The 27,105-nt window shown below is 38.9% G+C and overlaps 2 protein-coding genes across 2 annotated transcripts; both read left to right on the top strand.

The window, feature by feature from the left end:
* The first annotated feature begins 1,968 nt into the window (after nt 1–1,968).
* On the top strand, nt 1,969–10,561 carry tmc1 (transmembrane channel-like 1). Its single transcript, XM_079570338.1, has 19 exons — nt 1,969–2,084; nt 2,789–2,812; nt 4,791–5,244; nt 6,200–6,388; nt 6,470–6,560; nt 6,649–6,730; nt 6,799–6,905; nt 6,991–7,295; nt 7,361–7,505; nt 7,566–7,760; nt 8,042–8,221; nt 8,295–8,447; nt 8,607–8,735; nt 8,844–8,911; nt 9,083–9,322; nt 9,397–9,522; nt 9,689–9,767; nt 10,096–10,228; nt 10,309–10,561. The coding sequence occupies exons 1-19, from the start codon at nt 2,048–2,050 to the stop codon at nt 10,509–10,511; spliced, it is 2,940 nt and encodes a 979-aa protein (XP_079426464.1). The 5' UTR covers nt 1,969–2,047; the 3' UTR covers nt 10,512–10,561.
* A 102-nt stretch (nt 10,562–10,663) lies between these two features.
* tmc2b (transmembrane channel-like 2b) lies at nt 10,664–26,151 on the top strand (the record flags this gene model as incomplete). Its single annotated transcript, XM_079569781.1, has 21 exons — nt 10,664–10,670; nt 10,745–10,954; nt 16,713–16,754; nt 17,498–17,879; nt 18,589–18,735; nt 19,297–19,387; nt 19,461–19,542; nt 19,625–19,731; nt 19,836–19,934; nt 20,026–20,168; nt 20,248–20,395; nt 21,309–21,503; nt 22,742–22,921; nt 23,167–23,325; nt 23,460–23,588; nt 23,969–24,036; nt 24,616–24,855; nt 25,299–25,424; nt 25,511–25,589; nt 25,674–25,800; nt 25,946–26,151. The coding sequence occupies 21 exons, from the start codon at nt 10,664–10,666 to the stop codon at nt 26,149–26,151; spliced, it is 2,967 nt and encodes a 988-aa protein (XP_079425907.1).
* Between the last annotated feature and the right edge of the window lie 954 nt (nt 26,152–27,105).

The following is a 27,105-nucleotide window of genomic DNA, read 5'->3' as shown; positions in this document are numbered from 1 at the left end:
CTTCCTTAGAGTGTTGTTTCTCTGCTTATCAGACCTGCTTTGTGTGTCAGGCAAACGGTGACAGACCCATCATCTGTTGCACCGGTTGACTAATGCAAGGCACGGTGGCCTTTCCTATACTGATCACTGGGCTCTTATCACACCAAGAGATGAGTCATTGTCTAGCGCCTGCACGTTTTACACAATAATTTGGGGATAAAAACAATGATACTATAAGAGAGGCTACTCTAAATAAGTTATGTTGTAGGTTCTAGATGCAAAAAACCCTCAAAGGACATTTGTGTGACTGTTGTCTCTAAGATGTGTGGGCAATCCAATCTATGGTTTTAACCTTGTTGTTTGGTCTTAGTTTTGTTCTTTTTATCCTCTTGTATATCTAAGTATATACTGCCTTTTAGTCTACTTAACATAGTAGAGCAACATTTTCTTAGTATATTCGTCTCTGAAAAGTTAGGTATCAGAGCTCTAGGCATTAGAAAGGTATGCAGCTGGGTGTTTTGATGTCACGCTCTGCTCACGTGAACACAGACTCCCTGACATTTCTGAGCAGCGCTTCTGTCAAAGCAGTTGCTAAATTAGGCACAGTGTGTGTCAGATAGGATTTCCACTCAATAACCTTCCCCAAACATGTCGGGCTCATGAACAAACAAGCTCACACAAAACGACTTGTTAGGGGCACACTGAAGGCACACGTGCTTGACAATGTTCTGAAAAACATTCTTAGAACTGGTCGGACCCACGCGATCCACGTGGATAAGAACAATGTCGCCCTCTACAGGTTATAGTGATCGCTCAGTCACCAGCATTGTTAATGTAAGTAAAGGTGTTACAAAAAACGTGGAGCACAGAACTTCAGGACTGCCAATTTGAAACAAGACAAAAATATCACTAAAAGTGCTTAACAGACTAATTACTTCACTTTTAAATACAAAATTGCATAATGTGTGTAAAAATACAGGTAAAGATCATACTACTCTGCTATTACAATCAATATACTAACAACTAATACCATTACTAAGCCTACTACTACTAATACAACTACTACAATTACTGCACTTCAACAAACATACCAGCTATTGCTTTGTCCTACAACTTTTAACTACTACTAAGACTTACTCTACTAACTAACTTAACACCAATACATTCTTATTGTCATATCATATTGAAAAAGTTTACACGTGGGAAATGTTCAATCCTTTTCTGACTCTGAATCCGGTCAAAAAAATACAGAGTTGGAGTTCACAAACGTTTCAAGATACCTTTGTATCATTATAGGAACTTTAACAAAAAAATAAGTAATACAACTGCAATAATTACAAATCAATAATTTGGGTTTTGTGAAGACCTCTCATATGGATATTTTTTTTTGTATAGTTAAACAAAAGGGGATTGAAGCTTAAAATGGCCGTTTGTGGCCAAAACAGAACACAAAACAAAAGTTTGCACTTTGTTGACGTGGGATAACTTCACATTAACTAATTTTGAGTCAATTCAAAAAGTGAAAAGAAGTATTTCTTTGATGTAAATAAATGCAAGTTATTATAGAAGAGTCAGATGAAAGGAAGAAAACCAAAGTAACTCCACTGATGAACATGACCAGTGGATCTGTTCATGTCATTCTTTTTCTACATGTAAATGTAAATGTATCTGTATAAAACAAATCTGAAAAAACATCCAAAATCCACACAATCAACGTCTGTCAAGGCGCACAGCTGCATAAAGGCAGTCATATCTGTGGTGAATAATTCATCTGCAGTGAAATTGCGCGGCTCTAGGGTTTCCATGCTTTCATTGTCCCTGTTTCGGGTCGATGGGTGGCGTGAAAAAGTGAACTTCTCATCTGAGTTATCCACCTGCGGGAGCCCATCCACACACAAACAGACACCCGCTCATGCGTTTTCACGCCATTGTGTGGGATGGGACGGGGCGCATCCAGCTGTGCCAAGACTCATTATTAAAAGAGGGACATTTTCGACTCACCCATTTCACATGAGCACCGCGCCCGGGAGAGACTGATCAGCAGCACAGGCCAGGGCCATGAGAGAAGATGTCCCGGGACAGTCTCATCACCTCTGACAACGACAGTAAGGCATCATCATCTTGGGTTGGATGTTCTTTCTTGATTTAGGCCTGGGATTACATGTGATGAAGTATGTTTAGTTAGTGCAAATTGTCCTTACCTGTTCTAGGAGCTTTTACTACATACTAAATTGATCAAGAGCATTTTTAAGCATCTAACTGTGGCGCCCTCTCAGGATCTGGCATTTGGCCCTAGCACTTATTTTGCCCCCAAAGTTCATCATGCCACTATTTGTCTGCTCTGCGACCCTCCGCTGCACATAACCGTAATGACCCTTATGCTACCACTCCGGTTACACCAAGGACACACATCAAAGGACAGACTACATAAATATCTGTTCAATCCGTCAGAGGACCCCTTTGTTCAGCCCTTGATCCACCTTTTACCGGGGGACAATATTGCCAGGTAGACAATGAGGTGTGCTGAGGGCACTGAAAAGCTTCATTGTTATAGCCATGAAACAAATGGGCTAGATTTGAACAGAGGTCATCTGAGGAGAAACAGGTCACAATAAGGTTAGTTTTCCAAAATTACGAGCAAGAATGTAATGTTAATGTTGTTTTACTTAACATTATCTTTATCTTTTCACAAAAATACAACAACATGGCAGACAAATCTTGAGGGAAAAAATTATGCATAAAATCCAGCTGGCCCTTGTGGGACGATAAAGTAAATTGCAGCTAAAAATAATTATTTCTTTTCCAACAGTTGACATTGCTTTGGACTCGGCAGGTGAGTTGTCCCTTTCCCAATGATTATTATTTTCTATTGTTTTATAAAATCGCATGTCTTCCTGCACTGGTCCAATGAGTGACGTATGTGTCCACCCAGGTTTCCTCATCATTTATTTTTCTTTGTTATATCACTGATTGTGTATGTGAAATACTTTGGGAAATCCTTCCACAAGTGAATAAGCCGGTTAATGACAATATCAATGTATCGCCTAAAAACAATATATTTTTAGGCTCAATATTTATCATCTGGACTCAGCAACTCATGTGTTATAAAGGTTATGTTACTACGTGCTTTTAGAACAAGTGCTCAGTAAACAGGGGGCTACTGAGATTTCAATTTTTTAAAGCTAGTTTCAATGGCGTCTAGTGGCCGTCAGTAATATCGTGTATAACGACATCAGTATCGAACTTCAAATTGTGTTATCGTTAATTAAAAAGAACCTGTGCAATTGATCCTGATTTAGCTTGTGGTCTCATCAATTAAAATGGAGTTTGTGTAAATGGGTTTAAATAACTAAAACAATGTAAATAAATGTTAATATGCCGTCATTTAAGTGTTTTGCTGCTTATAAGAAACTTACTGACCTATTTAGTTACTTACTTACTTATTGCTAGAGCTGAAAATGAAAAAATAAGAATCTGTGATTTTTAAATATTTATACATGGACGATTCTCTGTACAGCTCAATAATTGTAAGACTGGATGTGTCACAGGAGGCTCTGTCATGAATCACCTCATGTATGCAGATGACCTGGTTTTGTTCTGTCCGTACAGTGCAGAACTTCAACATCTCCTGAATATCTGTTCACAATATGGCTTTGATAGTGATATTAAATATATGAAAAGCTATATAATGATTGTGAGAACCAAGGATGACAGGTCTCGAACATTCCCTGAGTTCACCCTGTGTGGCAGTGTTCTTAACATCACAAATGAGATGAAGTATTTGGGTCATTATATCTGAAGTGACCTCACTGATGACTGGGACATGCTCAGGCAGGTGTGTAAACTGTATGGACAATCGAACATGTTGGTCAGGAAGGTCTATATGCGTTCTGTAGATATCAAACTTAATCTGTTTAAAGCTTTTTCTTCTTCTCTGTACACTGCACAGCCGTGGCGAAGTTTTAAGAAGTCCAGCTTGCAGAGGCTCACAGTTGCATATAATGACACTATGAGGCTGCGGTTAAAGATGCCGAGACACTGTAGAGCGAGTCAGATGTTTGCTGACTGTGGAGAACGCTCTTGTCCTGCTGCACTTCATCATTGTTATTTTAAATTTATGTGTAGACTGAGCAACTCTCAAAATGCCATTATACGGACTCTGTCAGCTCAATGAGATTCGCGTCAAAAATGTGGAATCATTGGCGCTTAAGTTTTTGTTATGTTGCTGCAATTATTTGCAGCATTTCAATAATCTTCTTCTAGTTATTTTTTTTTTTACATAAATATGGATCATGTGTTCTCACTTGTGTCCTTAATAAAGATTGAATGAACGAAATGAATGAATGAATGAATGAATGAAACTCGATTTATGATTCGATTCGATTTTTTACCCTCCCATTTAAAACAAAATAACTGTGAACTGTAAATAAACTTTAAATATATATATTTATTGTACTTAATTAAAGTGCATCAACATAAACAAAATTGCAAAGGCAAACCCTTTCTCTAACTGAAAAGTCACTGTGCAGTGTTTAAACATCCAAATTATTTATACTGTATTTGGATTGAGAAAAAAATTCTTCTTGGCACATTTGTACAGCAGGACCTTCTTCCTCTTAGCAGAGGGCAGAGAGCAAAAAAAAAATTGTAATAAAAATCGATTTTTTGGAAATATGAATCGATTTGACCTACCAACGCGATTTTTTTAATCAAATCGATTTTTTCCCTAACCCTACTTATTGCACAAAGATCTGTTTGTAATTTAATGTAATGACATCAATGAGTCAAGAAGTTTAATTTCTAATCCCAAGCTGATGAGGACCGAACTTCTCAGGATGACAACGGCCGTGAAAACAACAGGGGGAGAAGACGAGCGAACAACAACGGGCGAAAGAGAAGAGACAACGGGAAGAGACGAGCCTCCAGCACACGGGACAAAGCAGAGGAGCCGCAGGAACAAACTCACAAACGGGAACAAGACAGGAGAAAAAAAAGACAGACAAATCATAAAGAAAGAGAGAATAATGGGGACGACGATCAAGAGGAGACGCAGGAGAAAAGAGGCAAAGCAGCGAAGAGTAAGAAAAACCTGAAGAATGAAAAGACCCAAAGGATGGGGCAAGAGGAGTCGGACAAAGATGACAGAGACACAGAGGCAGAGAAGTCTAAAGGCAAAAAGAAGAAAGAAAGTGCCAAAAAAGAAAAGGAGGAAAGGGAGAAAGTGAAGAAGAACAAAAAGAAGAAGAAGAAAAAGGTGGAAACAAGGTATTGTATGAATTAATATGAAAGAGCAAAGATTCTTTTTTGGAATGGAATAATAACAAACCACTACTACTTGAGTGTCTATTTTGATTTATTTGTGGAAAAAGTTACTGCAGTATGTCCTCCAAAATACCACAACAATTATCCTCTTACCCCCTGCCTTAACCGAGCCCATTATCTCCAGTTCAGCTTTACCCAAATCTAAAAGCTTCTCGACTAGAGTTCACAGCCTATAGGCCTATACACCTCATTTGTAAGCTAAGACCGTCACTTTTGGGTGGTATTTTGTTTAATGCGCTTTTGTTTAATTTTTGCCATGTTTTTGCCACATTTTTATGTTACTTTTATGTCCCATTTTTGACACTTTTTTATCACATATTTGTTGCTTTTTTGTCATGTTTTTGTCACTTTTCTGCCATGTTTTTGTTGCGTTTTTGTAAAAAAAATGGTTGCGCTTATATCTTTTTTTTTAGCCAAATCTTTTAGATCTTTGTTCTACTGCGTCTTTGTAACTTTTTTTTCCTCGCTTTTTGCCATGTTTTTATCGCTTTTTTTGTAACTGTTATATTGCGTTTTCATCCCTGTTTACTTGCTATTTTGGCACTTATTTTCAAACACTTTTAGAAACTCCCGTTGGTTCAGGTGGGAGTTAAGAGGTTAAAGAATATTTAGCCACAGATTTGTGTGATCTTTCTACACAAATATTGTTTCCTTCTACCCTTTGACTGACACAAAATTAGCCCAAATTCCATTAAGACACTCCAAGTAGAAAAGGACTGGACACTTTTGCTACGATTTTTAGTATCTGTATAAAAGAGGAATGAAGGAGTTACACGACAGTCTTGGGTTGGTGTTAGAGAAGTAATGCAATTTAATTCATTGCAATATAAAGCAAGCACAGCATTATGACTTTGTAAATAATACGCTGTAGACCTTTAGGATAATGTGATTTTCACAGTTCCGAACAGGAGTCAAGTGATGAAGAGGAAAACGAGGAAGAGGCGAATGCCGATGATGTGGTGCGGCCCGAAATGCTGTCACCGGAGGAACTGGAGAAACTCAAAGAGGCCGTGGAGGAGAGGAAAAAACTTATTCAGGGTCTGAGAGGAAAGCCTTGGCCAATGAAACAGAAACTTGTCACTTTAAAGTAAAAAAAAAGAAGAAAAATCTGAGGAATGAATGAAAAACGCACAAGTAATTTTTGCATTAATGTCATTTAAATTTTTAGGGAGTCTCAGGAGTTTGTAGAGAAATATGAAGGGGCTTTGGGAAAAGGCAAAGGAAGGAAGTTCTACGCGTACAAAGTGATGATGACCAAAGTAAGTACACCTTAACCTTTATCATAAACACTGCACATTTATCTTGATTTCTACTTTTAACTGTAGTGTTTTGCATTTTTATATATAGAAATGGATGAAATTCCAACGAGACTTTGAAAATTTTAAAACGGCCTGTATCCCGTGGGAAATGAAAATAAAGGAGATCGAAAGTAGGCTAACAACTGCCATAATTAGATGACTTTGGTAAGAGCATAAACTACTTTGCTTTGTGTGACAGGCCACTTTGGATCCTCTGTGGCGTCATACTTCATTTTTCTGAGATGGATGTATGGCATCAACATGATTTTGTTTGGTTTAACGTTTGGCCTCGTGATGGTACCAGAGGTATAAATTATTCATTCAGCATCAACACTAATCCTCCACGCCTGTCAAAGGATGTGTAGGAAGTGACTGTTTCTACAACACACAGGCACTGATGGGGCGTCCCTATGGCAGTATTCCAAGGAAGACAGTCCCAAGACCTGAAGAGGGCAGTGCCATGGACTTTTCCATTTTATGGGACTTTGGCGTCAGTAGACTTCTAAAAATGTTGCTTTTAACATATGTCATTTACAATTACTTGCTCCCACAGGGTTATGCACAGTATTCAGTCCTGTTTTATGGTTTTTATAACAACCAACGTGCCATTGGTTGGCTCAAGTACCGCTTGCCTCTGTCGTACTTTCTGGTTGGTGTGGGCACTGTTGCCTATAGCTACATGGTGGTCATTAGGACGTAAGAGAACGCCACATTATTATCTTTTTATGCACACAGAAGTTTCAACAGTTAATTGCTTTTAGAATGGCTCGTAATGCAAATGAAGGTGGAATTGGAGATGACAACAGCTTTAATTTCAGTTGGAAAATGTTCACCAGTTGGGATTATCTGATCGGAAATCCTGAAACCGCAGACAATAAGTTTGCCTCCATTACCACCAGCTTCAAGGTAGATAAACTTTGGTTGACAAGTTGTTGTATTATGTTAATCATTGTCATTGTCATCTAGGAAGCAATCCTAGAAGAACAAGAAAGTCAAAAGGATGATAATATCCACCTGACTCGATTTTTGAGGGTCCTGGCCAATTTCCTGGTCCTCTGCTGCCTAGCAGGAAGTGGTTATCTCATTTACTTTGTAGTGCGTCGCTCTCAGAAGTTTACTCTCGAAGGGCTGGAGAATCACTCCTGGTGGGAGAGAAATGAGGTAATAATTAAAAAAGGAACTGTTTTTAATGTAAGATTCACAACCATGATTATTTTTGGACTAATAAAAATAATGTCAGCTCTTTCCTGACACAGAGAGGACGAGGTGGGTGTTTTATTTTCCTTTTATTACAGATGCAGAATTGAGTCACCAGTGACTCATCAGGCACCCCACAGGCTGCTGCTGTATCAGTGTCATTAGTGGTCTTCTGCTGGGACAGGCATGAATCAGCTCTTTATATCCTCCCACATGTCAGTCCTCTGGGTCTGGGTGTCTTTCAGGTGAATATGGTCATGTCGTTACTTGGGATGTTTTGCCCCATGCTGTTTGACGTCATCAGCACCCTGGAGAATTACCACCCCCGTGTGGCACTGCAGTGGCAGCTGGGACGCATATTCGCCCTCTTTTTAGGCAACCTGTACACCTTCATCATCGCCCTGATGGATGAAATTAACGTCAAAGTGAGAATGGGGGGTGTGCACATTGCTGTGCAATTGTGTTTCACTGTAACTAACAACTGCAAATGTGTTGCAGAGAGACGAAGAAAAAATAGTGAAGTATAATATCACTATGTGGGAAGCCAGTCTTTATAATGGCACCTTATCAGAAAACAGTACAGCACCACCAATCACTGTGCACCCCGCTGATGTTCCCCGAGGGCCCTGCTGGGAGACTATGGTGGGCCAGGTCAGTGTGTGGGCTCCTACATTATGCAACACATTCCCTTTATTATTATGATGATGTTTTAGGCATCATAATAATTAATCTTATAAATAGCAATTACATTTGCTTAACACCTGTTTTGACCTAAACAATAAAATGAGTATCATGCTTTAATCTTCCCAGGAGTTTGTACGGCTAATTATCTCTGATACCATGACAACCTACATCACACTGCTGATTGGTGATTTTTTGAGAGCTGTTCTTGTTCGGTTTCTGAACTACTGCTGGTGCTGGGACCTGGAGGCAGGATTTGTGAGTCATAATATGTAAATAAAAAAGCATATAGAGATAAACCAGCATATTACGAGTTTTAAATGAACATGGATAATATCGCATTTTATTCTCTGTCCCTCACAAAAGCCTTCATACTCCGAGTTTGATGTTAGTGGCAATGTCCTGGGCCTCATCTTCAACCAAGGAATGATATGGTACAAAACACAGGAGTTTTCAATTGTAGAAAAAGGTTCTGGTCAGCTAATTTAATTAAGGACATTTCACCTCTCACCTCAAGAGACAGCTATTAATCTCTCTATTTTACAATGAATTTAATATGCGAAAATAATCACCAAATGGTTACTGTAACTGTGTTTTTACCTCAGGATGGGTGCGTTTTATGCCCCCTGCTTGCCTGCCCTTAATGTCCTGCGCCTCCACGTGTCCATGTATCTGCAGTGCTGGGCCGTGATGTGCTGTAACGTGCCACAAGAAAGAGTTTTTAAGGCATCTGGCTCCAACAACTTTTACATGGCCATGCTCCTTGTCATCCTCTTCCTCTCCACTCTGCCAGCCATATACACTATTGTCAGCATCCCGCCTTCATTTGACTGCGGACCGTTCAGGTAAAGATGTCCCCCAGCACACGAAGAACTTTGGGCCTCGACTTCGCTCTAACTATACATGATTGTGTTGACAGCGGGAAAAATCGAATGTTTGATGTGATTCAAGAAACACTAGAGTCAGACTTCCCGCCCTGGTTTGGAAGAGTCTTCAGCTATGCTTCCAATCCTGGACTAGTGCTGCCTTTCATATTACTCATGGTGTAAGTGTGTGTTCCCACGATTGGATCTGACAGCCCAAAGCATCGGGCTCATTGTGCTTTCTGATTGGATTATCAGCTTGAGAACCAAAGCAAAAAATCTCTATATCATCATGTAAACTGTTTTGCAAAAGTGACGCTACTTTTGACCTTTTATTTCCTTTCATAGCCTGGCCATTTATTATTTGCAGTCCACATCAAAAAGTTACAAAGAAGCTAATGCGGAACTAAAGAAGAAACTGCAAACGGTAAATAAAATGTACCTTATCCATCTCATGACAGATTGAAATAAATATAGATTAACTGCGTCATTGAAGGTCTGTACTGGATGGCAGATGTTGTAAGGTGGTGGGGGTGGAGGGGGGGCTCAGAGGCACTGCTGGGGGTCCCCAAAGCTTGTCCATAAAACAAGTATATTGAACAAAATTGATTTTATTGATCTATTCGGATAGATAATGGGTCCAATGTCCAATACTTTTGGAATGGCTGTTGTAAGGTAATCATATACCCAGCAGAGGGCAGCAGAGTGTCTTTAGCTTCAACAACTGAGCTCTCTTAAAACCTATTTTCTTATAGCAAAACGAGGAGAATAAGAAAAAGAACAAACGAGCAGCATTAAAGGCAGCGATGGAACTGGAGGAGGCAAGAAAAGAGGCGTCACAAGCTGCAAAGCAACAACAAAACAAGTCTTCAAGTCTTGAGCGTGAAGGTGGGTTGCTACCTCACGTAATTAAAACGAAGTGCGAGCCACGTGCCAACTCAGCTGTTATTTTTTGTTTTACTTTTTAGACATAAATTGGGAGGATGACCAGAGGCAAAGACAGTACCATGGTAAATATGGACGAGAGGTTCAACAACAACCCGCGAGAGGCTCAAACTCCAGGCCCCATCACCACCAGGGTCAACACGGCGGGTCACCTGGGTACCTGCCCGGGGCCCCTCGACAAACTGAGCCGAGGATGCACCGAGCACCAAATGCACAAAGACAATGATCAATAAGAGAACTGTGAAGTGGGAGTCGGTTTTTAAAAGCACCTTACCGTCAATGACTTCAGTGTAGGAGTCAATTCAATTAGGATGGTCACAAAAAGTTCAGTCCGTTATGCTAACTTTGCTTCCCAAGATATCGCGAGATTTGAGAATGATGTACAGTACACGACGGCCGTTTCTCAATATGCGTTCTTGTCCGTGCTTGTGTGCTCGTGTACTCGTGAAACGTCATCAGGGCCGGCCCGAGTACTGTTCCAATTCAAAGTTCGCATCAGACCGAGAACGGTCAAATCCCCGGATGTTGTTCTCGCCCCGCCCCCTTTACCGAGTCTGCATCAGAGCAGACTCGCTGCGTTCTCGGAGACCGGCATATCCCAGAAGGCTTTGCGGCTGCAGCAGCAGAACAGCAGCGCCGCCATTAAACTCAGCGGCCAAGGTGGATGCGGTAAGTTTAATGTTGCTTTTTTATTGTTGCTCTCGACTAAAATTCACTTTTAAGGCGATTTGAGGCGAGAAATGTTTACTTGTAAGGTAAACCCGCTGGTCAGTTTACCGGTTGAATCCTTGTAAAAATCCGATCTAGCGTCTTTGGGGAAATCAGCGGCTCGCGCTCTGAGCTGTAGCCGAGCGGAGTGAGCTCAAATACGGCTACAAGTTCCACGAAGCTCCGCTGGTTTTCTCCAGCCTTATTGTAGTTAAACTCGTGAAAACTTGAGACGAAATGTTTGTTTTGTGACTGTTGTTGACTGCGTATTTATGTTAATGGTAATAGTTTAGTTAATATATGAAGTGAATGTACGATCTAGCGTCTTTGGGGAATTCAGCGGCCCGCGCTGTGAGTTATGTCCGAGCGGAGTGAACTCAAACTCCGCTAAAAGTTCCACGAAGCTCCGCTGGTTTTCTCCGGCCCTATTGTAGTTAAACTCATGAAAACTTGGGACGAATAGTTTGTTTGTGACTGTTGTTGACTACGTATTAATATTGCTGGTAATATGTTGGCTAATATATGAAGTAAGGTACTCAAAATTAGTAAAAACTCGACCAATTTTTTTCATTATATCTTATCTCTCTTGTGTGTTTTGTATGTTTTTGGAAACGTTTAATGAATAGATTATCACTGTAATTAAATAAAAACGAAGAAACTTCAACACTTAAAGGTAATGTGGTTGTTTTAAATTAATAATTAGATGGGGACAATGCACAGCATCTGCATTGAAACAAAAGTAAACATGTCAGATTATAGCCACAAGGCTGATTTACACTTTTCGTAGGCTTTCAAAACAAAATCTAGCATTTGAGAGTAGATTATTATAATGGTCACGATAAAGATTGTTTTGTTGAAATCAGGGAGAAATGCTACATGCTAATGTACAATAGAAAACTGAAGATGCCTTTTATTAATGACAGCCTGTATTATACTGTTTGCTTATTGTTTCCTTTTCACAGAGCAGTGATGGAGATGTGTTCAAATATAAGGACCATTTTCAAGGAATTACGGCCGGTCTTCAGCTGCAGAACTGTCCTGTCATCTCCTGATTCTGCTGCAGCGTGACTACCGTCCTCTCTCTGTGGTCCTCCATGAATTATAGGAGAGAAAGGTAAGGCCAAAGCCCGAGCACTGTTCACAAATGAGTGTTGCCTTGTGAACTTAAACTGTAGATAAATGTTTTCAGGTTCAAGGAACTTTATATGATCAAAATGTAACGTTAAAACGTTTCTGGGAGGTTCTTATTAACATAACATTAGATGAACATTCTATTCATGTGTTTTTAACCTCTTACCACCTTAACAAGCGCACTTTTTGCAGTTCAGTTTTACCCAAATCTAAAAGCTTCTGGACTCGGGCCCACAGCCTATAGGCCAGAGTAACGCCTCATTGAAAAGCTGAGACCTACCCTTTTTTCCTGCACTTATCACCTTGTTGTGATTGACTCTTTTGTGACTTTATTTGATAACTTTTTGTTGCGTTTTCATGCTTTTTTCAAGAAAGTTTTCGATTTGGGTATAGCCAAACTGGAGAAAATGTGCTCTGTTCAGGTGTAGGTTAAAAGGTTCCAGTTACGTGAGGCGTCGTGCTGAAAGTACTTGGTTCATTACTACAATTAATATTTATTCTTTATATATTTTAAATAGAAACTGTGCCGTAGGCAGGAAGCTGCTCCATCAACAACGTGCCCATTGAACTTAGAAGCGTTTATTGGTCTGTGTCACAGAACACTTTTTGATTTGTGTCTAATGTTGATGTTATTGCAGGGGCCACTTGCTGCTGCCGGGCGGACGGTGTGAGGAAAGTGTCTGGATGGAGAATTGAGGATCTTCTCATTGTGAAGAGTTGGGTGTTCAGCAATGGACAGGTTTGTCATAAACTGATGTGTTTAATGTAGGAAACATAAATGCAGCTCTACATTACACTCTGCTCTTTTACAGGGACATGATGTTTGTTGTTTCTCATACTTCTTTTGTTCTCTTCTCTCTGTAGCAGAATGTTGTCTCCTGCTTTGTGGATGCACCAGCAGCTCTGACCTGTGGTTGTAACCACCAGATTCCACTGGACGTCTGTCCACTCCACTGCTCCGCACGCTTACACAGATTACAATCACATTGTAGTGACTGAAAGTAGCATCTGATCATATGATCATCCAGAATTGAAATCCACCTGGCACAGGCTGGTTCCTATTTCACATTTCATTTTCATTCACCTCTTTTATAATTGACTATAAAGTGAATTATTACAATTTACTTGAATAAAAAAGGTGTGAAAGGGATGTGAGCCACAAAGTGATTTGATTCTTTCATTGTGCCTTGCTGCATTGGAGTCTGGCTCCAGCTCAAGGTGCTCAGCAGGACCTGGAGACCAGCTCCTCATACGTATATCTGAGACTTCAGACAGGCCGTCTGAATCTGCAGATGTTTCTGAATACAAATAACATGAGCAGAACTGACACATTTACGCCTGTTCCTCTGCAATAACTGTATTATCTTCTATGGATCAATAAAATGTATTTTTGATCAAATGCGGTTTCATTAAACCTTGAAATGTGACTGAATGTTGTTCAGTTAATTATTGTATGAACAATGTTGGAGTAATATCTTTGTTTACCATCATTACAAAGGGTTTTGTTCCATTAACGTCAGTGTGAACAGTTTACTCTGAGTTTGCTCTGAAATTGAGATTACATTTACATTACTTCATGAAACAAATGGCATCACCTTTTTTTTCTTTTTTAATTCTTCCTTGTTGTGCCCATGTGAATATTGCAGTGTTAATATTGCACAGACTTAATTGTGATGGTGATATTGTCGATGTCCTGCCATGGCTTAAGCTTCCACAGGCTGAGAGGGCACCAGCATCAGCGGGAGGACAAAGCCCAGAACCAAACTACACATTTAGTTTGTAATAATGAGGCTATCGTAAGGTTTGTGCTTCTATTAGAAATAGCTTCACTTGATTGTTTGAAGTCTCTAAAAATATAGTAGAAAATACAAAATTAACATGTTCATATATATATATACTACATATATATATAGCCTATGTAGTATATATATATATATACTACATATATATGTAGTATATATATATATACTACATATATATATATATACTACATATGCATATACCGCAAAATATGTTTTTTCTCCTCTTGCCGTTCTCCCGAGGAGTTAAACGCACGCCGGTGAAAGTGACAGCTCAGCTGGTTGAAAGCCCCGAGTACACGAGCACTGTTCCAATACGTTTAACTGTTATGTGTTCTCCCGTTCTCCCCAAGTCCATACTTCTCGTGTGCTCAGCAAGTACATACTTGCCGAGCACACGAGAACGTACTTGTGTTCTTGAGTATTGAGAAACGGCCGACATTTGATTCATATTTGACGGATCCTCAAAGTCAAAACCAAAGCTTTACATTTTATTATATTGAAGATCATAAGAACACACTTCTTTATGGCTAATACCAATTTGCTCGTAATTTCTGAAAAGAATGGCCAAGTGACATATGAGAAATGAATGTCAAGCCCTGATTATCAAGTGTGATTTTTGTTATGAATTCACACCGTAGTAGTAGTAAAACGTATAAAGTAGTAACCCAAACATTTACCCAAGCAGTGACTGAGACCTTGTTGTTCCTGTAACTGGGCCAATGTAGTAAACTATTTATTAGACACAGAGACCATTTAACCTAGCCCTTGAGGAGGCCTAAAGAGATCAGTCATTCATCTCTGGCAAGAATCACTTTTCACTAACAACAGTTTTTTCCCCCTTGCAAACTGTAGGTTTTATTGCATTGGATTTGAAGAGTCATTGTTTTTTTTGTTATCTTTATATCATTTTATAACCACTGATCAATATTCAATGTCCAAACAAAAGTGCAGTTTGAGTGTCAATCAAACAATCGGGCCCAGGCCTACAGTTCTATTCATAAATGGTGAAATTATGAAATGAATATGTTTGAGTTGTTTTTTTTAATGTAAATCACAGCAAGACAATTCTGGGGCCACTCACATTAAATTACAGTGGTCTTGGATCCAGTTATATTCATGCGCATTATCAATTCATGACTAGTAAGCATTAAGTATTCATTCTGCAGTTATTTGAGATGTGAGGATGGAGAAAACGCTTATGTGATATTCTTTTATCATTTGCCAGGAAGTCAATCACATTATTTAATCGATGCTTTGGCAATTTTGTAGACCCTATAAATGCACTTCCCAGATCGGTGTCCCTGGTAATCCCAGCCCCTGATGCCCGCTGAATCACCCTGCGACTAATGCTGCCTTTTGGCTCTGACCCAGTCTGCTCCTACATAGTGGTAGAAAACTGAGCCATGATGGATTACACTTGCCGGATATCTCAATGTCCGCTGTACTGCTCAAGCCTCTCGTATTCACCACACTAATGAATGAAGCAAAGATAGTATTCATCTATGAGCTTTGATTTGGCTACTCTTATCCAAACTATCAACTTAATTTATTACATTTTTTAAGATCTTACTGAGATGAGATAAAAGATATGGAGTTTTCATATTGGCATGTCTGAGTTAGGGTTTGATTTGGGTTAGGAGACCATTTTTACCAATTATTACCACATATTTGCTTTAGTAAATCGAGTGTGGTTATTAAGGGTTCACTAGTCATTGAAAAAATAAAAACATCTAACTCTAAGGTCGCCACTAAGCCTTTTTTAGTCACTATTGTTTTTTGTGAGACAGAACTAGTGCATTTGCTCTATAAACATGTCCAGCATGTAACCTGGAAGCTTTTGATGGTAAAACATTTTGTTTTCTATAATAATTGGATGCTTTGGGCCCTCATCTTTGTTGTATTGGTGCATCTCCAGTTTCCATGTATTATTTAACAGCTCACACCTGCCATTTGACTTTTGTCATTGTGGTTACAGTAAGATAATATGTAAACAAACAAACAAACAAACTTCTGTTTCAGTTTAAACTTACAGCTTTTCCTATTCAACCCCTTCCTTCCACCATTTCCTTTTTCCCAATAACCCATTACAAAGTTTTGTTTCTTATCACATGTGCCCTACTATAGATGAATACGTATTAGTTATGCATTTTTTAAACCCTAAATATAGTTCACACACAGTCTTCATTAAGACATCACATTTTCCAGTGCTTTCATTGCAGTACTGAGTTTTAAAATCAACATTAGGCCGTGGATCATTTTAATTTTCTTTCCTTTCTCAGATACAGTATCTAAGAGATCACCTGTCTAATTGTTATCTACTGTACCCATTACCCACTGCACTTTTGTCAAATGTCAAAGTTTTTGGTGTCCCTTTGTATAGGATTCCTAGATAGAGTAGCATTTCGAATGACAGCCTCATTGTATGAGTTTCCTTTCCCCCCCGAGCCACTGATTACCATCTCGTGGAGCGCGTCTGTCGCGGTCACCAAGGAGCTGACTAAAACACCTGAGCAGGGACACACCTGTCCCTCCGCGGGTCAGTGTCACTGTGTTATATACGTGCCTCTCAGACTTTCTAGAAGCATCCATGATGGAGAAGAGGCTCCAGTTTACTCTTAAGGAGTAATTTCAATTCAGCCTAAACAGCAGCAAGATGCCGCCAAAAAGGAAAAGTAATACAGTAAAGGTTGAGGATGGTAAGAACTATTTTCTTTTTTTTTTCTTTTTTTTACTGTTGGAACACTTTCTACTTTGTTTAAATCCTCTTAAATTGTTTGTTTCTTTAGTTGGAATGGACGTTGATGCTGTGTCTGATGATGAAAGTGAAGGTAAGAAACTTTTGATAAAAATGATACAAGGACGTCATCATGTAGACAATTAATTTAACTTGGCCAAGGGACAAACTTTAGAAGCCAATATGCAAAAATCTTCAAAGACAGAATGCTGATCTGTTAATTTAGAGTCAGCCGTGACGGGACAATGAGCCCTTTAGAGTGGCTGAGGTCGAGAGGCAGTCTGTCTTTGTAGTGGAAGATAGAAGATCAGGCTGATAGTTTAGACCTTTTCGGAATAAACATACAATTATCATTTAGATATAATAATATCAATAAGTACAACATATGACAAAAAAGTCCACTATCACTTTACTTCAGAAGAAACTGCAGATTTATCTTTAAATATGAGTGTATATAATAGTAGCAAATCGATTTTACTGATCAAAGAGCATTTCATACCTGAAAAGTGATGTGGTTGCTAGGCAGAGCAACACAAGCAACTCGATACATTTTAATGGTTTCTGTTACTGTAATCTTGGATAGATGTTTGTCAATTTACACCCCCTGAGTGTTTCTTGAGAGCTGATGTAACAAGTGAATTTCTGAATGAATATTATTATACAAGCATAGACTCATGCATTTGTTGCTTGCATGAGTGTATGCAGAAAGTTTATGAGTAAAAGATGTTTGAACTATTTTCTGCTCAAATGAATAAATGAAATGAAAAATTTCTCCATTGTAAGATCAATAAAGTCCTGAAATTTTGCACACATTCTGAACATGAATATGTCTTGTAGAGGAGGCCAGAAGGAAAAGTAAGAACAGAAGGGGCAAACCTCAACGCAAAGCCAAAAAAAATAGTGATGAGGAGGAGGAGGAAGACGAGGAGGAGTCACCGAGGAAACGAGGGCGTAAAAAGAAAAAGCGAGACAGTGATGAAGAGGATTCTGATGAAGACAATAAAAGTGTAAAAGGCAAAGGCTCCAAAGCAAGAAAGAAAAAAGCCAAAGACGAGAGTGAAGAAGAGAGCGAAGAGGACAAAAAGAAAAAGGGTAAAAATGGTGGCAGAGGGGATAAAAACAAAAAGACCAAAGAGGAGCAGACCAAGGACAAGAAGGGCAAAGGCAACGGAAAAGGCAAAGGCAAAGATAAAGGAAAAGACAAGAAAAAGAAGGGCAGGTGCAGTATTCTCTGAGAGCTCTCCCCACCTGCACGCTCCATGTAACTCACATATACAGTATTCAGACAGCCATACCCTTTTGTCATTTAAGCTACAACTCACCTGAATACATGCCACATCCACAGACTGTTTACATTTGAATCCATGCACATGTATCCAAACATTACCTCAGAAATAGAGATGTTTACTTTTATGATCAGAACATTAAGCATGACATGTTTACATATCCTGAACTATGGGCTCGCACCATCCACGTTATACATTAGTAATCCTGCAATGTAGAACCCACTGAAAGTTACATGAGAAATGTACTTTACGATCTTCATGTTTTATTAAACAAGGTCCACTTGAGGCCATTTTTCCTTTGAGATTACTGTGAACACAACACAGACCTTTAGTTGCTATTGACTTAAATAAATTCAGCTGTGTAGCATTTGTAACACGACACATGATGGTCTGAATTTCCTTGAATCAAAGTTTATTCTTGCCAAATTAGTAAACAGGCTGTGGGCCACGATCAACTTAATGCCGACCAGTTGAGCTAATTAATTTTATAATAATGTTACACACAAATATTGAGTCCCTTTGTTCACAAAACATATTTAAACAAGCTTAAAACATTCTTGTAGATGTGGAGTATTAAATCCTCATAAGTTTTAATGAATCCAATGAAAAGCTTAGATTTGGTTCTTACTCTGTCCACATTAGTTCTTCGTCTGATTCTGACTCTGATGAAGAATCTATGTCAGAAGGAGAGATGGAAGCTTTGAAGGAGGAAGTGGAGGAAAAAAAGAAACTTATTGCTACATTAAGGACCAAACCATGGCGCATGAAGAGGAGACTTGTACATCTCAAGTAAATACAGCACATGAATATTTTATATTGTTGGGTTTCATTCATTTACTATCTTTGGCTTTCACATTCTTCACATTTTCACCTGTGTACATTATACCATCACCTATGTCTTGTACATGTGATGTGAGCTTGTGTTATTAAAGCATTTCATTTTAACTTTGATACCTTTCTATATTGCTTATATTCATTTCTCACTCCATATGAAACACAGCTGATGAAGCTGAGGCTCGAGAGCCCTGTAGGTCAGTGTATGTCTAGCATGTTCCTCTAAGTACAGTTCGGTAAGCAAGCTTTACGACAGGCAACATGAGATGCTTGCTATGCTAACTTTTTCATGAGCTTGACACTGTTTAATGCATGCTGTTGTGGCGGATTGACCTGCTCCTTGCCCAGCCCTTTGGTGTCAACCATCATCAATCAGTAAATCATACCAAAAAGCTGACATTTCAACATGTTAATGCTTAATCATTTATTGGATGGCTTGACAATCAGCAAGTGGTATTGGTGGGGTTGGTGTTTTATCAACACTTTCAATAATTGTCTTGTGTATCACTAAAATAGGGAGGCCCAGGAGTTTGTGGAAAAGTTTGAAGGAGCACTTGGAAAAGGAAAAGGCCGGAGGTGGTATGCTTACAAAGTCATGATGACCAAGGTAATTCACTTCAGAACACACTATATAGAGTATTTTTCTTTACATAATGATAGTTTTCCCCCTGCGTTTACAGAAACTGATCAAATTTAAACGTGACTTTGAGAACTTCAAAACTGCCTGTATTCCTTGGGAGAGGAAGATTAAAGAAGTTGAAAGTTTGTGTCTATAAACTAATCCTAATGTGCAGATGTTGTTGTTCTTTTTAGGACTTCATTTAATTAATAGTCTTTGCTGTAGGTCACTTTGGATCTTCGGTGGCTTCCTACTTTCTTTTTCTGCGTTGGATGTATGGCCTCAATCTTATTCTCTTTGGATTTATGTTTGGGCTGGTGGTCCTGCCGGAGGTACAATGTTTTAAGAGTACATATACTTATGCAATATAAAAGTGTTTAAATATGTAAATAGTTACAATTGTTATGAGTATTAATAATCTCTTTTTTTTTTATAGATTCTGATGGGTCTTCCTTATGGCTCCATCGCTAGGAAGACAGTACCTAGAGAAGAACAGCCAACAGCCATGGACTTCTCTGTTCTCTTTGAATTTAGTGTGAGTTTTTCTTCATTAATTTCTTCAGTCATGGTATACTTGTATTTCTAAGTAAAAATATGATGATTCGATATTATTCTGCGTTTAACAGGGATACTGCAAATACTCATTCCTTTTCTACGGCTTCTATAATAATGAAAAGATGATAGGTGTGCTAAAGTTCAGACTGCCGCTGTCCTATCTGCTGGTGGGTGTGAGCATATTTGGATACAGCTTGATGGTGGTCGTCAGAACGTGAGCGCCGCATGTAATAACAAACAACATTGCTACTGTATCTCCAGTCCATAAATTTTGCCCTCTCTTCTTTGTGCAGGATGGCTCGAAATGCAAATGAAGGCGGTGAGGGGTCAGAGGATGGACAGTTCACGTTTAGTTGGAAAATGTTCACAAGTTGGGATTATCTGATTGGAAACCCTGAAACAGCGGACAATAAGTTTGCCTCCATTACGACAAGCTTCAAGGTAAGTAGTATATTTACATTTTTTATATTCCATTCATTTAGTAAAAACCTGCATTATGGAGTTCAGGATAACTATTTTTGTGCCTCTAAATAATTGACAAATGCATACATTATGTAAGGGATAATGCACGAATCCATTATCAGAAATAACTGGACAATGCAGAGTCCAGTTATTTCTAATAATGAACATTGGTGCATCCCGCTTATACTTTGGTCCTGCGAACTGAAACTGTTTTAGTTTTAGTTAGTAAGTCCTGGGCAGGAGTTATTTCACTTTTTAATCAGTTTTACCTAAAGCTAGTTGTTAACTACCTGATATGGAAGAGTATTATATGGTTACTCTGCCGATCACTAGACAGCACACACACTTGAAACGGTACATCATTTGTGGATAATAATGCATTTGTTTTCAAAAAACCAACTAGGTGAAATTGGATAGTTTCCCAAGGCACACCAGACAATATCTCACGGCACACTAGTGTGCCACGGCACAGTGGTTGAAAAACACTGGTATAGAGTTCGGGAATGTGATGTCATGTCGCTAAGCATTATGGGATTAGTAGCAATTCTAAACAAATGGAGATTTTGAAAGTTAAAATACTGGTGTCATTGTTCACATTAAAACACTTGGACACCACAGTGAGTTAGATGTATTTACCAGCAGTAACTCAGCAGCTAACGGAGATGTTCCACGGCTTTTTCTCCACTTTTTATACTGTTTTTTAGTTAATGTTAGTCAATGGAACAGCTGCAAAGATGGCCGATCTCCATGGTAACTGTGGAATTTCCCGAACTCTATAAAAATGATTAATAAAATACAGGATTTATCGGTGCTTTACAAATAGCCTGCATTTATTATAAAGTGTTACCAATAAAATTCACTGCTAATGTACCACATCATGTTCCCACTGCAGGAATCCATTGTAGATGAGCAGGAGAACCAAAAAGATGAGAACATCCATCTACGTCGGTTTCTCCGCGTTTTGGCGAACTTTTTCATCCTGTGCAGTCTTGGTGGAAGTGGATTCCTCATCTATACTGTGGTGAAACGGTCTCAAAATTTTTCTGAGAGTGACTCCAACGATCTCTCCTGGTTTGAAAAGAATGAGGCAAGTACTAAACATCAGGGGCAAAGGCTGTACCCATGTTGCCCAATGCTTATGCTACCTAGTCTCCAACCTTTTTCACCTGGGAACTACTTTTAAAAAAAAAATAACAACTGCAGAGATGTACTTTGAGCTTTGAGCTATGTGTTTAGGATACTTAAGTAGGTTTTAGTGCCTAAGGCGAAGTGCACCCTGGACAGTTAGAAGCCAAGGAAGGATTTAAAAAAAAAAAAAAAATCTAAATACTGTGTTTTACTTACCGTACAGGTTCATAAATTGTACTTGATATGTTCATAACATTAAGTGCACAAAGAGAGAGTAGAAATGTATGTCGAAAGCATCATGGGAGCTACTTGGAAAGAGAGCTTCTGGATAACGTTGTGCTGCAGGATGATTTCACAAACTCTGCTGTGGTAAAGACATTATTGAGTGTGTGTACATGCATTCGAGTATCCAGGTTTTTAATGGGGATTTTCAGTTTCCTGGTTTTGTCTGGTTCATGTAAACACAAAATCCTGGTTTCAGTTTCCTGAATAAGCCAATATCCAGGTTATTAGAAGCCAGGATATTCTCACTGGGATATTCTATGCAAACTTTTGAAACAGATACAGCAGGAGCAAAAACGTTCCAACAGCCATTTTATCTGGTACCTGGGCTTTCAATCTTTATATCTTCAACAAAATATTAAAGTTTCCTAAAATAAAACTAAAAACTTTTTTTGCTCCGTTGTATCTCTGGTGGAAATCAGCACTGCTTTACCAATTTTATTCATTTATTTTTTCATTTTGTTTCAATTCTTACGTCCGTCGCTGAAGCTTGGAAAGAAGTGCTTCCTTCAATAGTCTCTGTGCTAGAGAAATGTCAGAAAAAGCTATGCATTAGCAACGTTGCTAAAGAATTTAGCTCCTTACCATGTTTTCCATTAGCTCTGGATCTCTGGAGCCTAAATAGCCAGGATACTGTAGTTGCTCATGTAAACAGGGATATGAGTGCCCTGGTTTCTCAGACACATGTAAACATCATATCCAGAATATTGTCATAACCAGTATATGACTAATAACCAGGTTGCTCCATGTAAACACACTCAATATGTCAATGTAGCTTTGAGGCCGCTGTGTTTGGTGTTAAATATGTGAAAGTGCATAAATTACTGCTGATCATAATGTAGCATATACAGTGTGTGCTGCTGTGTTGTTATGGCTGTTTTTGGATGTAGATATTTAAATATTTCCCTTTTTTAGGTTGAGTTTGTGATGTCTCTTCTGGGATTGGCGTGCCCCCCTCTGTTTGAAACCATTGCTGAATTGGAAGATTACCATCCCCGTATTGCTCTGAAATGGCAGCTTGGACGCATCTTTGCCCTGTTCCTGGGAAATCTCTACACTTTTCTCTTTGCCCTGTTTGACGAAGTCACTGACAAGGTATTACAGATGAGTCACTTGAAATATGATTTATTTATGCTGTTTGTCTCAAAGGAAGTGCATTAATTAGGACAATATGCAATTTATGTGTCGGTTCTCTGTAGTAAAAGTCTTGTGTCGGCCTATAATATAGATTAGTATCACCTTGAATTGAATTACTGAACACGTCTTTTCACATTAGTCTAATTTACCTATCTGTGACTTGAGTTAGTAGGTGAATGACTGCCTGTACTTTATGTCTTTAGTTGGAAGAAGAAAAACAAATCCGGAACGCCACAATATTGGCCTTGAATGAGTACTACGCAAACTACAGCAGCTTCTACAACACAACAGATGTTCCTCCACCAAACGTGCATCCAGCTGATGAAATCCGAGGGCCATGTTGGGAGACCGGTGTGGGAATAGTAAGTGCTCATTGTGCTGTGTACCAGACTGGGACTCACCAAATGGAATGGTTTAGCTTGAAGATTTCTGTGAATATTATAATGAAAATACTATAATGAATAAATAAACTCTGCTCTTGTCTTGTGTTGTTAAGGAATTTGTGAAGCTGATCGTGTCTGACATGCAAGTGAGCTACTTGACTATTCTTATTGGGGATTTTGCAAGAGCCGTTATTGTGCGCTTTCTCAACTACTGCTGGTGCTGGGACCTGGAGGCTGGATTTGTAAGCATTTTAAAAAATGTTAGGTTGAAGCAAATCTTCAAATAACTAAACTGTAAATGCCATACACATAATTGCATACACCATTGTGTGCTCTCTTATCTGACTATAATGATATCAATAATTGTAGTTTTCATGTTTGTTTTGTATCATCATTGCACAACCTTTATCTCAACCTCAAGTAATTACTGAACTGGGAGTAGTATGCCGCTCTTTACTTGGATCCAAGTCAACCCGATACTATGCAGTGACATCTGGCAAGACAGTAGATGCCAAGCATTGAGTGAAACTGGATCATTGCCTGAGCAGTTAATTACAGAGACAGAGAATAACAAAGAGAGTACATGCAAAGTAATAAATCAATATGCTAATGTTTTTTCCAGCCATCTTATGGAGAGTTTGACATCAGTGGAAATGTACTGGGACTTATCTTCAATCAAGGGATGATTTGGTAATTACTTTTTAAGCTTGAATTACTATCTACTTTGTGTTATTGTGTATTATCCCCTGAATCTCCAAGCACAGGTATCGGCTATATTTTGTGAGCTACTTTCACAAAATATAGATAGCAGAGAAATACCTATGCCTTGAAGTGCTTGAGAAACTGCGGTTTGGGCAAAGTACGCACTGGACTTCCAGAAACCAAGAAGATATTTCAACACATAGTTAATTCGTTAAATTTTGTCTTATATTATTATATTTACCGAATTCACAGATTGTCCTCAGCATTCATGTACATGTGAGTTGTTATAAGACTCATCAAGCTTATATAGAATTTTAAAATGTATTTTTTTTGTTGGACAGGAGAGAGCAACACATTAGTTATTCTTGTCCAATCTATCTCCTTTGGATGTGTTTGATAAGTTAATGACCTGAAATTGTCTTAAGTGAATGAGAGAAAATGCTGTCCATATGTCCCTGCATTAGCCTTATCAATAACAGCAACAGTGAAAAACATCTACCAATGGCTTTGTTTTTCATAGTAGTTATAAAAGAGTGAAAGTGAGTCCCCTCATCTCGTCTCCTTCAGGATGGGAGCCTTTTATGCCCCAGGTCTCGTGGGTCTGAACGTTCTCCGTCTCCTGACTTCCATGTACTATCAGTGCTGGGCCGTGATGTCCTGCAACGTGCCCCATGAGCGAGTCTTCAAGGCCTCTCGTTCCAACAACTTCTACATGGGACTGCTCCTGCTGGTGCTCTTCCTCAGTCTGCTGCCTGTTGTCTACACAATCATGACACTTTCTCCATCGTTTGACTGTGGGCCGTTTAGGTCAGTGGTAAAAATATAACGTAATACGATTGAATTGCACTGGGACCAATTTCACCAGATCATAGGAATAATAATGATCTCCTAGCTATTTATTTCACTTCCTTTTTAGACATGGGCACAGGATGTGACATAAAAAGATGTACACATTTGATAACATTCGGCGTGCAACCATACTGTACATAAGGACCATGAGCAAGTCCCAGTTCTATCCTTAGATGATGCCCCTCCTCCCATGTCACACGGTTTTAGAGCATAGCTCGACCTTTTATCCATAAAATGTCTTATCCCATCAAACTGAGTTACAATTACAATAATAATCTTTGTCTGAATAATTGGGAGTGGAGTGGTAACAAATGCAAGTAAAACATAATTCTTCCAACTTTATACAACGACGTTGTATAAATGCAATAACAATGTCTTAAAATGATTTATTTTTCTGTCAGTGGCCAGGAGAAGATGTATAACGTCGTAATGGAGTCCATAGAAAATGATTTACCTGCATTTATAGGAAATATTTTCACTTACGCCACCAACCCGGGACTAATTATGCCTGCGGTGCTTCTGATGATGTGAGTCCAGTTTTGTGGTCGTTGTTTAACACAATGTAAAGACATTTTATGCACACTGTTGAGTTTCCTTTGCTCATTTTTTGCAGTCTTGCACTTTACTATCTAAATACAACCTCAAAAGGATACCAACAAGCAAACTTTGACCTGAAAAGGAAAATGCAAATGGTCAGCATGTTACTTTTATTGAGAACTTTCTCCATTTACTCCATTTTATTGGCACTCATGAAAACAATTCTGTGTCATGTTTAGGCGAGAGATGAAGAAAAGAATAGAAGAAACAACAAAGACAGTACAAACCAAGTGATGAAAGACTTAGAGGCACTACTCCCTAATAGATCTTTAGCGCCTCCAGAAGAGGAGGAGGAAGAACCACCAGGTAAACAATTTTGGTTATTAACAATTCATATAAGCCAATTTGAAGGCTGTTCTCGCCCATCTTCAATGAAGGTCTTTGAGTCGTTTTCTGTACTCAGCAGTTGAAGTTCTCACACCTATTATGTTTTTTTTTTTTCTGTTTCCAGAGGTTGTAGTTGAGAAGCCAAGTAAGCCATCCAAAAAGAAGAAAGGAGAAAGGGGTGACAAAGAGGTGGATTTACAAAATGAGGTGTCATTGGCTGCACAAAACCCTAAAGGTCCAGTAACCCGAGCCCCGGGACCAAGGGGAGCTCCTGCCGGAAACGCCAAAGGGACTCAACCCGGAAAAGAGCGAAGTCGATCACCCAGATGAAAGTGTGACAGATAGTAAACTGAATACACACACATACACTGCACTTTTGATTGTGGAGTTCATAGTTGTACAGTGGGCTCAGAAACCTCTTTAAAGAATTTGTATTTTTTTGTGTTGCACTCTGATACTACAATTGTATTATTTTTGTTTATACTATATAGGTAACAAACTGCAGACCCCTACCATTGCTCTGAATCATCATACAAATGTAGATCTAAGGCACAGCCGTGTGTACAAGTCTGGGTGTATATTTAATAATGGAAAATAATGATTTGAAAATTACATATGAGTAAATAGAGGGTTATGAATGAATACTTCTGAATACTATACGGAACGCACTGTATATTCTGAACCAGCAGATGTACAGTAATATGGTAATGCTGGAATCATTTTATTGGTTTCTAATGTGTGTTGTTTTCATAAGGAAATCTAGGATTGTAAATATGTTCTTGCATTATATATTATTTTTGTATATAATTAAACTGAAAAAAGGATATTTATTACAAAAAAGTGTTGTGCGGTTAGTTGTAGTATAAAAGCGCTTTACATGGGACAATTTAAATTCACTCCATACTCAGTGGTGGTAAGATACCTTAGTAGCCATAGCTGCCCTGGCGTAGACTGACAGTAGCAAGGCTGCCAATCTGGACCAACCACTCTCACATCCACACATCCACCCTCTCTAGGAACTTTATTCTTTAACCTGTTACCTGCCACCTTAGAGTTTGGAATTATTCAAATCAAACCGTATTGACTGGAGAGCATACAGCCTATGTGCCAGTGTGATACCTCATTTGAAAGCCAAGAACTAGTTTCTAACAAATATGTTTGAGATCCATGTGAGTGAAACACAACTTAAATCACATTTGCCGTTCCTAACCCTAATCATAACCTAATCCCTGGCCCTGGCCTAACCCCAGCCCCCTGATCAGGGGGGACAGCAAGTATCAGGTT

The sequence above is a fragment of the Gobius niger genome (assembly GCF_951799975.1).
Source record: "Gobius niger genome assembly, chromosome: 1".
NCBI classification, from domain to species: Eukaryota; Metazoa; Chordata; class Actinopteri; order Gobiiformes; family Gobiidae; genus Gobius; species Gobius niger.
The sequence above is the reverse complement of the archived record's forward strand: the minus strand, read 5'-3'. Positions and strand labels throughout refer to the sequence as shown.